The sequence below is a fragment of the Miniopterus natalensis genome, chromosome 1 (genome assembly GCF_054644295.1).
Source record: "Miniopterus natalensis isolate mMinNat1 chromosome 1, mMinNat1.hap1, whole genome shotgun sequence".
NCBI lineage: Eukaryota > Metazoa > Chordata > Mammalia > Chiroptera > Miniopteridae > Miniopterus > Miniopterus natalensis.
Window position 1 is genome coordinate 149,050,871 of NC_142081.1, and position 13,497 is coordinate 149,064,367.

The 13,497-nt window shown below is 33.4% G+C and overlaps 1 protein-coding gene across 2 annotated transcripts in view; it reads right to left on the minus strand.

The window, feature by feature from the left end:
- The window catches only part of GRID2 (glutamate ionotropic receptor delta type subunit 2), a 1,226,675-nt gene that overhangs the window by 501,053 nt on the left and 712,125 nt on the right, over positions 1–13,497 (minus strand). For both annotated transcript variants that reach the window (XM_087826562.1, XM_087826560.1), the window contains exon 5: positions 7,475–7,528. In XM_087826562.1, coding sequence (XP_087682688.1) covers positions 7,475–7,528 — 54 coding nt within the window. The remainder of the gene's footprint in view (positions 1–7,474; positions 7,529–13,497) is intronic.

The window sequence follows — 13,497 nt, forward strand, 5'->3', positions numbered from 1 at the left end:
TCACTAAATATTGAATAAAAAAGTTAGTATGTAATTGTGGTCTTTACAAAGATGAAAAACTCTGTTACTTAATACAGTGTGAACCAGGAGAGTGAATGAAGAAATCCAGTGCTCTTTATCCAAATTAATGTTATTTGATATATTAGCGTTTCCCAAATTCAAAGGAATATGGTTTATACTTCCTTCTTTCCTGACTCCCAATCCCACACTTAAATTTTAGGATTATTTCAATCATGGATGTAGAAGCAATAAAAATGAAATATTTTTATAACATACATCTGATCTAATTGGAATTAGAATAAAAGTGATCAGAATAAATTTTAGTTTTAAGGTAGTCTTTACTACAGCAGTTTGTGCTTCATAGTGTCCATTGGAACCTTTTAAATCAATGAAGCCTTTTAATGAACTTATCAGTTTCAGTAGATTCTTATGGCAACAGAAATAAAAGATTTGACACAAGATAAACTTTAGAACGCAGTGAACATTCATCTGTTTGGGTTCAAAGAATTATTAGAGAGTAATGAAAGATCACAAGACTATTTACAGATGTAAATTTTCTTCTTTACTGGAGTAACCATATGCTTCTTCTTTGTACCATATATTAGCTTTAAAATTCACCCTTTATTTATGATCTTTTGAAATATAGATTTTCTGAAAATAAAATAACATCTCACATCAGCTATATCCAGTATAATATCCTGGAATTTTTGGTTGATTAATCCTTAATGTACCATAATAAAATGGTTTTCTCAGTTTAAAATGAAGTCTTTTTCCTTTAGTCTGTGTCATTTCACTGGCCATCAAAACTCTGTCTGGCAAAAAGCAGGTCACTTTTTAATTTTATGCCACCTACTCAGAAAGCTGGATTATACAGTGTCTTTCAACATCATTTTTAGCTTTAACTTTAACAAGAAATCTTTTAAAATTAAAAGATTTTAAAATTTAATCATTTAAAATCTATTTAAAATTAATATTGCTATTCAGTCTTTACATTTTTAAAATTAAAATTCCATGTTGTGCAGACATTTTCATTTAAAAGGCAGTGAAAAAAGTATACCACTTTCTCATAATATTAACTAAATTGTGGTGTGTGTTTTTTCTTTCACAATACCAAGTCTTATCAACATTTTATCAAATAGCATCATCTCTACCTGCCACAATGAACTACAAATCAGCACATTAGAATAAAAACTTACATTTATAAGTGCTCACTTGTTAGGCAAAATACTAAGATAACCTGCTATCTTATTTTCTGCTGAAAACATCAGGGACTTGGGTACTGTTTTCTCACTTTATAAATAGAGAACTGGAAAGATTCCAAGTTCTTTCAAAATACTCTGTATTTACAATATTAATTCATAAACCTCATCAAATGAGATACTCTCTAAAGCAATAAATTATACAAGAAGCCCATATTTCCTTACAAAATTTATTTGGATCAATATTCATGAGTAATAGGATTTTAAACTATAAAGATGTATTATATCATCGTGTGATAGCTTCATGATTCTATAAGGAACGATAAAGTCACCTATCATGAATCAAAGTCTTTTTAAGAGGTCTACTTCAAACTCACAAAAAAGGATGACTGCCTTTTATAAGTTCCAAACACTGAAGTTCTTAAGTGTCAAAGCAACTAGAGTATATCTGAGGAAATATCAATTTGAATTGAATATATTTTGCCTATTATTATTGAGGAAGAGAAAAAAAAGTAATTTTCTTGCAGGAAAGAATGTGCCATTCTGAATGAAACTAACAGACAGTCTGTCTCAAAAAATTCACTTGCAATTTTAGTTTTGACACATGATTTCAAAAATAGTTTGGTATTGATATAAAAACTTGATTAGGCAGCTATTTTAGACTTACGGAACTTTATTTCTGCATTTCAAAAGGTGTCTTTCAGGGGTAGTAGATGTAATGCTATATGAACACTGAAAGCCCAGTGAATACTTAATCTACTAAAGTGATCTTTTTACATGAAAAAAATCCATAAGTAAAGCTCTGTATTAAAATATTAAGCTGTTGTATAATCTATTAGAATCAATATTGTTCTAATGCTCTAAATTATAAAAATGTTTAAACTATCTGATTTCTCTCTCTCTTTTTAAAAAATATATCTTTATTGATTTCAGAGAGGAAGGGAGAGGGGGAGACAGAGAGATAGAAACATCAATGATGAGTCATTGATCGGCTGCCTCCTGCAGGCCCCTCCTGGGGATCGAGCCCGCAACCCGGGCATGTGCCCTGACTGGGGATCGAACCACTATCTCTTGGATCCTAGGTCGATGCTCAACTGCTGAGCCACGCTGGCTGGGCAAACTAGTGATTTTTCTAAACAGTCATGCGAAGAACTAGGTCACCACTCTCTTTCCTAAGCCCCCAGTGTCACCAAACATGTTCATCTCTATAAAATATATAGAAATTTCCTGAGTTTTAAAGCATGTAAAGAAGCTGATTATAAAATTACTTCTCTTTTATATATTCTTTACATGAATGAGTATTCTTATTAAAAAGGAATTAATATTATAATAAAAATTGGCATATATGTTTTAGTGTACCTAATTTTTTCTATTTTACTTCTCTAGGAGCAAGGCATCTAGTTTCTCCCCCCAAAATAATTTACATGGATAATATCAAATTATTAAGAATGAAGTCGATACATCCAAGAAAATATTCCAGTTTACTTTGCTGTGATAGTTTAATGTCGGGTGAACCCTGAATTGTGTAAGAGTGAAAGAAGAGGAAAGCTACAATATCTGGTAGGAATACAAGTCCATCCAGAAACAGCCACTTCCAAGAACAAACCTTGTAGGAAAATTGGATCAATCCTGACTCTTTGTAGAATATCAGCTTTAGGCTTAAATTAATAGAATTCCAGGGAGGGAAAGACTCTCAAAACCTAATAGATCAGATGCCAACCTCTACATATAACCTATTTCAGAGGAGGGATCCCTCCTTTCTTTCCCATGCTTTTACCTTTTTTCATCTAACAAAGTTCCCAGCTCATAGCAGGTATTCAAGAAAATAACCAATGAATGAAAAAATGGCAAGTTTTCACCAAACTACCTGCTAAAGATAGATACCTGAAATTTTAAGTCTGGACACTGGGTTGCTTTAATAACGTTAACAATTCTGAATGAAGCGGATTTTAACAATGATACTAAGCAGTTTGCTACTGTGTGGTGTAGTTTGAAAAGATTATGCTTTTTGTTCTTGTCTTTGCTAATATGTTTATATTCTTCATGCTTTAGCAAAGATGATCCTTTGATGCTTCCATAAAACTTAACATTACTGTGAAATAATTATACCAACATTAAGTGGAAGTTTGGAGTAAAACCGGCTGTGGGCTGTATACCAGCAGGAGCAGAAGCAGAATGGCAACTCTCCGCTTGACGGATTAGTAGTGAGCAGTTCAATTAATCACTAGACTAGAAAAAATGAAACATATCCATTATACACACAAACTTTTAAAATCTCCTCAAGTTTTCCTTAACTAAAGAACTCAGCAGTGCTTAACAGAGAATGACGACTTAAACTATTTATTTTTCATTTTTTAAACTTTATTTTTATTATTGATATTATTAGAGAGGTCCCCATTTTCCAGCCTCTGCCCCCCCCAGCCCCCCCCTTCTCTCTGGCCATCACCATACTGTGTCTGTGTCTATATGTTCTTTGGCTAGTCCCTTCACCTTTCATTGTCTCCCCTCCCCTCTCCTCTGACACCTGTCAGTCTGGTCCATGTAGCAATGCCTTTGTTTTTATTTTATTTGTCAGTTTATTTTGTTCATTAGATTCCACATATAAGTGAGATCATATGGTATTTGTCTTTCTCTGACTGATTTATTTCACTTAGCATAATAATCTCCAGGTCTCTCCACACTGTAGCAGAAGGTAAGATTTCCTTCTACTTTATGGACTGAACTATTTAAATAAGATGCCCGGGCACCAAAGATCAGGTTCAGTATTACCAGGGAACAGAAGATGCACACAGCATTACACTTCTTGCAGCTCTAAAATGTGTGTGTTTTCCTGTCTGAATTTCTAACTTTTGTAAAATATAAAGTGCTCGGACATCCGCCTCAGGACCCTGAAGGAATGACAGTGCTTCCATGGAAAGGCTGTTCTAAGCTGGATCCACTGATTATAGGGAGAAGATAAATACCATTATCAACTGCTAACATATGATTGATTACACCATATGAGCTAGCACAGCGTTTCATTATTATAGCACATGTAATGCAAATGAAAAAAATATATTGTTTTCAACTTTCTGCATCAATTTGTATCATGATGTACAATGCCAACTTTGATTTATGGTCCCTCTCTCTAAAAAATTATTGATGCAATAAGATTAAATAAATGTTTGCAACCTATTTTAAAATTCGCAATAAAGTAGTAGTTATGCAAAGCAGACCAGACAGACTCATGTTTTCCATGTTCAATCAAAATGGGCATTTGCATGTTGGTAGGGTTTATTGCTGTTACTTGCTCCCTAGGTAATTTGAGAAATCTATGTTTCTTCTTTTATGGACACTAGGGTAAATTGTGACTCATCCATCATAAAGCTGTATACACAAGGCTGTAAATGAAGTAAGGGTAGTGAGAGTTAAGTTTTCTGAGGCATATTTCAAAGAGAATGAGGTGGCTGAATGAAATGATGTGGAAGCAAAAGTGCTGATTGCAGATAAAGTGACCATTTGGGGGTGGGGGGTGAAAATACAGAAAACATGCTTAATCTCTGAGTATTAACCTAGTGTAGGTAAAAACAATAACCAATATATACAGTGTGGACTGTGAACATCAGGCTTTTCAAAGATTCGGTGGTACTGACCTGTCCAAAGGAAATGACACCTTTATTCAAGGACTAGTAAATAGGGCAGTGGGTAAAAAAAAAAAAAGAGATTGAGAGGTTCAGTAATGGTAAAAGAAAGTTATAAAACTTATGACAGTAGAAAACCTAAGTATAAAGGAGCAGAAAAATAACTGAGGTCTTTTATACTGTCTTCTATATTTCTAATATTTATTGGGTTGCTAATTAGATTGCTTTGTGTGGATGTTTTATTTGCAAAATAGTGGCTCAAACTAAGGAACATCCATTTAAAGACAGCATTTGCTGTCCTAAGATTTTATGTAATAAAACTTAATGATAACTTCAACAAAATGAACCACAATGTTTATCAAAGATATATTAAAATATAAACTGTTACTATTCTTTCCAAGATATTTACCACCAGTGGCATGCCTGCCAGTCTACTCAATCAGACTTCATCCATGTGATACGAAAAAGTGGTTTCTTCCACAGTACAGACTGACACACGCGCAGTAGGTGGATGACCACTGGTGTTCTGGGAGCTTTATGTGGTTCACACTTTTAAGATTCAGGCGTAATTTGAGAAGTTCAATTGGATATGAAAAAAAAATTAATTCAAGGATCCCTTCTTCGATCTTACCAAAGAATAGAAGAGAATGATCATTTTCATTTCACAATTATAAGTGTGAACTAGTTTGATTAATCTATGTCTCTAAGGAGGAAATAAATCCCTTTTTCTTCCTAGCCAACTCTATTGACACAATCAAGTAAAATAACTCCAATCTGCTTTACACTGGGAAATCGCTGTGATCTAATCCCCATCAGAAGGTGGTTGTGAGATAAAAACAAGGAATTAGGAGGATTCTTTATTTTTAAAAATAGTCATTTAGAAAATAATTAAATTAAGAAAAAATAATAGGATAAGTGGCTTCCATAAGATTAAAGTTAATGTAGCAGAAATTTCAAATATGTAATCTATAAGAAAAATTATTTTTAAAAAAGAAAACAAAGCAAAAACAACCAAAGCTTTAGACTCGAAAGGGCTGATGTAAATCCCATGATCGCCACTTAATTATTGTGTAATGTCTGGCAAAGTTTTTAATTTTTTGAACCTTAGATTCCTTGCGGAAACATAAAAGTGAAAATATCTGATTTGAAAAGTTATCCTGCAAGCTTGCTGTTTCCTTTTCCCTTCTTTTTACCCTGATGTTTAATCATTCTAGATAGAAATGAAGAGGTATTAGAAAATTAGCAGATATCAAAACTTCATTGAAAAACATCTCACACATACATGTCAATACATGTCAATTCATGTCACCTGTGGGGATCTCAGAAAAAAACAGATCTTGATTTTAAAATGAAAAAATATAATTATAAATCATAAAGTTTGGCCGACTGAAAATAGGCTTGCAAGACGTTTCCAGTTCTTTGTTTTTCAATGAGCTAAAAAGAACCAGTCCATCAATGAAGTGCAGTGTTGGAAAAAAATTTGCAACTGGAAATAACTTTAATTTTTCTATGTAAAGACAGGAAAATCAATTACTGTCTATTAAACTCATTCCCTCAGTACCTCATAAAGTAATGTTATTAACAAAATAATGTGTAAAAATGTGATCTTTGACCTTAAACGTGCTATGATAATTATTAATGTAAATGTGCAGTACCATTTACTGAGGCACTATGCTAAATTACAAGATAATATCTTAATTTTTATTAATCTAGTAAAGTAAGTGCTATTATAGGTCCTGTACAAGTAAAAAATCTGAGGAACAAGATGCTTATATTATATATCTAAAATAATATAGCCAACCAATTTTAGAGCTAGGATTGATCCAATCTTGCTGACTGCAAAACCAGAATTCTTACCCCAAATGCTATTTTCCCCTTGAAACAAAATTTATTATTCTATAATTCAATATGTAGTATCCAGGGATAAATAATACATTATTTTCATTCATAAGTAATAGATTTGATTGAATGCTAGTCTGTTGAGGACTAGTCTACATGATCTCATTATTTGTCCATAACTCATCTGGTCATTGTCCTCTCAGAATCTGACAAGCAGGTTCTAATGGAAACTTATTTCACAAAGCTCTCATATTGTAATGTATTTTTAATCTTAGGTATTGTTGTTACAAAAGTAAAAAAAAACCATACACAACACTTTCACAAAGAATTTGACAAGTTAATAGATTTTAAAACAGTTGTACTTTATGAAAAGAAAAAAAAAATCTGTTCTTGTTTCTTCATATTCATACACTGAACTACTTAAGGGGACGTGGGTAGAAAAAGTTCTAGAAGCAACATTAAAATATAAATGGAACACAAGCACTCCACTGGGAGGAATTCACTTTGCTTACAAAGAGGAGCTGCACTTTTGTAACGATGATCTCCTGAAGCAGGCACTGTGTTCCAACGGAAAACGCTAAAAGATACTCAGTGGGGAAGACATTCTCCCTTATTTTATTCACACAAAGCCCTTTTTAATTTTAAAAAAAACAACACAGCTCCGTATCCTAGTTTTATTTAACAGAATTCACTCAGTAAGCTGAACATTTATTTTGTGTTCTGTTTCCATTTAGAAATTCAAGGCCATAGGAAATGCTGTGACTATACATATAAAAACAGGACCCAGAGTTGACAATAAGGTTTAGTTGGTTTTACCTCATTTATAATGATCCAGTGACAGTCAAAAGCAACCAAATTAGTCTCCACAACCTAGAACAGAAAACAAACCAGCTATCAGTCAGTATTAATTATGGAAAGAAACCAAATTAAATGGATGTACTTCAAAAAAAGCAAAAAACCAAATGAACAAACAAAAAAACCCAATCACATGTTAGAAAGGTCATTATTCAGTTGAAGATGAAAAACTGTTAGCAAAGCCCTATAGATTCAGGCATGTGAGTTGTGTTTGATGTGTTGAGGCATTATAGACTCACTAATTAAGTTTGAAAACATAATTCATCAAAATCTAGAAGAACATAGGTTTCAACTAAAAAATAATATAACAATTCTGTACAGTGATTTAACTGAGAGTGGGGTTTGAATCACATCTCTATTCCAAATAAACTTTAATGCTTTCTTCAAGTACATGTCCCTCCGCAATCTGGCCCAACCTTCCTGTCTTCCCAGACTTCCCTGTGCACATGTTCGCTCTTGTCTTGATCAAGTAAACTGCTCTGTGTTCTGAAGAGCCCTGTGCACATGTTCAAAAGACATCCATCTGCTAAAGTATCTGCACGTAAAGGCTAAAACAATAAACATCATATTAGCATTAAATTACGGGTAGGTAATTTCAGTAGCTGTCAAATTGCCAATAACGTAAACAGAAATAAAAGGTATGTAAAACAAAAAGCAAACAATATTTAGGTAACAATCTTGGCTGACTAACTTTGGATAAATTGATTCTAAATGATCCTTGGCTTAGGCCAAAACAGCTGCAAGAGGGCGTATGTGTGTGTGTGTGTGTGTGTGTGTGTGTGTGTGTGAGTGTGAGTGTGTGTGTGTGTGGAGTAAAGGTACCTTTTGTATGGGAGTCCCCATGCTATCCAATCTTATACACATTCTACGACATATTCTTATGATTCATACCATGGATCATGAAGGCACGTAATAGGCAAGACTGTTTTGCAAGAGGTTATTCTGTTATTTTCAGCAATAATACCCAAAGATTGGGTTCTAAATAAAGATGCTTTCTAATAAGCAGCAAGGAATTGTTAGGAAGTGTGAATTCCATTTCAGTGCCTAGTCTTTGTCCTACTGAGAAATGCCTACGAAAAGATGTATTCAATCACAAGAAATGCACTTGCAAATGTATTTTTTATAATGATGCAGTACTTTCTCAAAGTATATGTAATATTTGTAGAATCTTTGTTTTCTTAAAATTTGCTATAAATTTTATATGATTTCAACATACATCATATTGGTCCCTATGATATTACTGAGATGTAAAGGTAATCATAGAAGCAAGGATATATTATTTATTTTAGTTATAATGTTACTATCTTTTTTTTTTGAAATATACACATGCTCCACTTATATGTGAAACAATGTAGAAAATATGACCCATGGAAGTTTTCAATTTTAGCTAAAAAATATAAAATCACTATATTACAGTAATTGTAGCTGTTTTTTCTAATTTTATATAATTAGTTTTCTTAAACTATCTCAGTGACAAATAAATCATCAGTAATTTACTAGCAATAAACAGTGTTAGAAAATTAGTGGGCAATCCTAAGAACTTAAAGGAATGCAAACAAAAGACTCCAATATAAGAAAAGTAGTTATCTGGATAAAATGAAATCAGTTGTAAATAAGAGAGAAAAATGACTAAAATATGAAAATAGGAAGAATTCAGAGAGAAGAGTAATGAAAGCCAGGATATAGATTGAAAATACTTCTGAAGCAATATTAGTAGTAGAGTGAAGAGATGACTCAATTTAGTTTAAATTGTTTCCATTTAGGTAATGTGACCAGATTAAGCAAAATTCAGGCTATGGGAACTCTGCATTAACCTATAAAACTTAATAAGTAAAGAGCTGTTTTGTGCAGCATTTATGAAATAAGTAGAAGGTAAGAGCTACCAGGGAACTTATTTATAATTTGTCTAGACCATAAAACTTACTCATCTTTCACACTCTCTTTTTTGAAATGAACTTTCAGGCAAAATCATGAAAAAAAGTATAGTCACAGGTTCAACCTTGTGTTTCAATAAGAGAGAAAGGCAAATATCTCATCTAAGGCCAAGCTTCTTCTACTCACCTGACCACCCTCCCTTGCTTATAGTTAGCAGGGAGATAATCTCCCCTCACTCCTGTCTTTGATTTTACCCATGAGTACTAAAACCTGAGACATTTAGCAGTATAAATTTGAAACCAGAAAAATTTATTAGCACAGTACTGCATTAAAGAAATAAATCATTTATCACAATAGTGTGAGTTCATGGAGTAGACACCACCCCCACTCCCTGATGTGGTATTGCACAAACCCTGAAATAAACCTCTGTTCTGTTGAGACATTATGACATTTTGTGCCTACTTGTTAGAATTCAACCTAATATAATGCCATTTTTTTTATTAATCACCACTATGTAATTTTCCTAACTTTAATAAATTTTAATAAACATATTAATTACATTAATTTTAAATTATGTGATTTTATAAAGGCATGATTTCAAAATCATGCAATAGTTGTTGGCCTTTTCATAAATAGTAAATATTCAGGACTTCTTTTTCTACGAATCCATTTTTCTTTGGGGAAGAAAAGCAAATCATACTGGTAAGATCTCTCATCCTTTTCATTATATATCAAAACATACATGTAGATACAACTAAAATCCATGTGTTAGTGGATGACTTAAAGAAGCTTTGAAATTTTTTATTGCTATGTTGTACACATAAAGTTCATGCTCACATTCATTATCTGAGGAACTGTCCACTAAAAGAGGTATTTAATTTCCTTAGGTTTGGGTTAACATCTTTATTTATAACCAGCAAGCCAGCATGAGTTCTCTGACTTTTGTAATTCAATGCTACTAAAAGTGAACAATGTGAAAAAGGCACTAATTTAAACAGTAACTGATATCTGTTAGAAAGGAGCATTTAGTAAGGGCCATTAAAAAATGACAAGGAGTTCAACAGCCTACACCTTGGAAACCCAGTAGGTTTTTAGTCCCTTCACTTAAACATAGGTATAGGAGTATATAAACTCTTATACGTATATGCCTATGCCTATATTAGTCATACAATGTACTACTGGTTATATTATATAAAATACACTATTGGAGATAGATATACATATCACAGATGTAAAATTACAGTAGAGTTAAAAGAAAAGATACAAAAGAGTAATCATGTTTATTCTTTTCACATATTAGCGAAGTGAGCTACTATAGTGAGCATTCTTAGGAAAGACTTATTCACATAAAAAAGAAATTTTCAGCTACCTGTGTAGATAACAAAGACCAACTATGTAAATACCAAATCAATACATCTGATAATTTTTATATTTTTTAGTAATATTAACCCCTTTCAACTTGATACACTTCAGCCCAAGTAATGATATATTAAACTAGTGGTATTACTAACTTGAAGAACTGAATTATTCCTGAATAAAAGATTAAGAAGTGATTGTAAGACATTCTAGAATTTTTCAAACCATGTATTTACCTCCACAGTTACGTTAGAACTCAAGCAGGGAAAATTGTTTCCTTTCTGCATCTTCCTTGCCTGAGTAGCACATCTCCTGTTTCAGCAGTAAACATATTTGCAGCCAGTGAAAGAGATTAAACAACTTGAAATTTTCCTTTTTTTCCAGTGGGAACCTATTTTATATCTAAGCACATCATTGTTATAATCATTTGGTCTCAATCTCTAGATTCGTATAAAGGTTTAGTAAGTTAGTAAACAGTAATTGTACTTTTTAACCCCAACTTTTAAAAAGTTAAATTTCTATGAAATACTAAATGTCCTAAAAATAATATATATTTTATTATCATAATGGTAAGAAACACTGTCCAAAACATGATATTATGCTTGGGCTATTGTAAGAAAGTAGCAAGTCAGAAAAAAGCGAGCAAACAAACTATCTGATGGGGCCTCTAGTATCTTTGGTTATCAAAATGACAGGAAGAAAGGAAGTATGGGTTTTCCTTGGGGACTTGTTTCTCTCTCCCTCTTATTCCATGCTTCTCTCTTACTATTTGTGTGTCTATTGGTAACTAGTAATTAGTAACCAAGCATGGTGCACGCAGAGTTGCTACCACACTGGTATATAGTAAGGTAGTTACAATAAATGAGACTATCCACCTCCCAAGAAGCTGAGCTTCCCAAGTTTAGGGGAATGAGCAAAAAAGGGGTGGGGGTGGGAATCAAGCCTTGTCGGGAAGACAAGCGATGAGTAAGGACAGACCATCTGTCACTGGCAGGAACTTTGGAACTTCTGAATCTTTAGAAAAGCCCGACAATTTATCACCATGCCTTCCGTCATTTGTCCTAAAATCTTTAGATGTGCTAAATATAAGACAATCTGAAGCAAAGAAACTGCCAGAGCATGTACCTCTCTGGTAATAAACGTGGAACAGTTCCTACGAGCACAGAGGACAATTTAATTGACTAAACAATAAAGAGCCACATGCTGTTTTTCGCTCAACCTCGTGGCTTGCCTAAATTAAGCTTGCTTCCTTTGTAGGACGGACTAAACATCACATATTTATACAAAGGGTTCCGGCGCCCTGCGCCCTGCAGCAGCGGTGCTGTCAGGGGCTGGCCTCCTCTCCCTGCCCGCGAGTGGCAGGCCTGGGGAAGGACGCCCGCAGATGTTCTGAAGCAAGTGGCCAGAGAAATAAAAATAGTAAAGGCTACCCCCTTCCTGCCTCCTCATCTACAGCAGCACCATAGCTTATATCCATCAGCATTTCTAGAACTGTAGTCTTTGGGAAATGCTTCCACTAAAATTCGTAAGCATCCTGCAGCCAAATAGATGCAGAAACGCCAGGTTAAGCAAAGTTAAACAGGTGTCATTGCTGCATTACTCTTCAATACTTTAACAGGTTAATATCAATATCAAATATCTATAATTAACACAGAAGTAATATTATTGTGAATTATTATCTCATATATTATTTTGGGACATGTTATTTTCAGTCTTAGGAGCTTGAGCTCTAAAGTCAGACAGCCAATACCTCTGCTTTCTTACAGTATGATTTGAAAAAATTACCAATCCTGTAAGCCTCAGTTTCCTCATCTGTCACTAGGATTAATGAAAGTGCTCATATAATAGAATCATAACAAAGATTAAATGCAATAATGGCACATCGTAAATTCTCAAAAATACCAACTCCTTATATTAACTAGTGTGCTTTAGGGAATTCCAGGAGAACATACTTGGAATGCAGCATATCCCAAGTGGATTATACTATGAAAACCATTTTTCCCATTACAAATCTTATGGGATTAGTACTTTTTAAAGAAATGTAGACTAGAGCCAATGTTACTTTAGCCACACATTTCTAAAAGTTCTAAAATTTTATTGATGCACCGTGAGGAGTTTTGTCATTTTAAAATCATGGTCTTACAATATCGTACAGAGAGTGCAATTTTCTACAAAACAAAAGCAAATACAAAAACAAATGTTGAATTACCATATTTCATATAATACCCAAATGCATATGTAATAGTTCTGACCAAATAGTGATACCTGCTCTTTCCTTTTAATCTTTTTTCTTTCTCTCTAATAAAACATAACAAGTCAAAACCAAGCCAAACTACTACACTCTTCTCCAATACAGTACAGAAAGGGAACAAACATATCATGTATAAAGCTTATAATGCATAGAATTTTAGCAAGGGATTCACGGATTTGCAGTGCCAACTCTACACCCAGTTGCCTGAGTGCCTGTGGCTAAACTGTACTGCCACAAAGTTCTGTTTATAGAAAGAACCAAATGCAATTAAATACTACACATCTCAGAAATACAGTCACAATAAAATACTCCACCCTCCTTAAGGTGTAGAAAAGATAACATGAGTTGAGATTAATTTCCATTGATTGCTTTTTTATTGTTTTCTTTAGCTTGTCTCGTTTTGTTTTTTGGTTTTTTTTCTTCTCACTAGAACTGAAACCACAGTATGAACAGACATAGGAGTTTTATTTGTGTCGATTCCATTTTTAATCCAAGTATATCC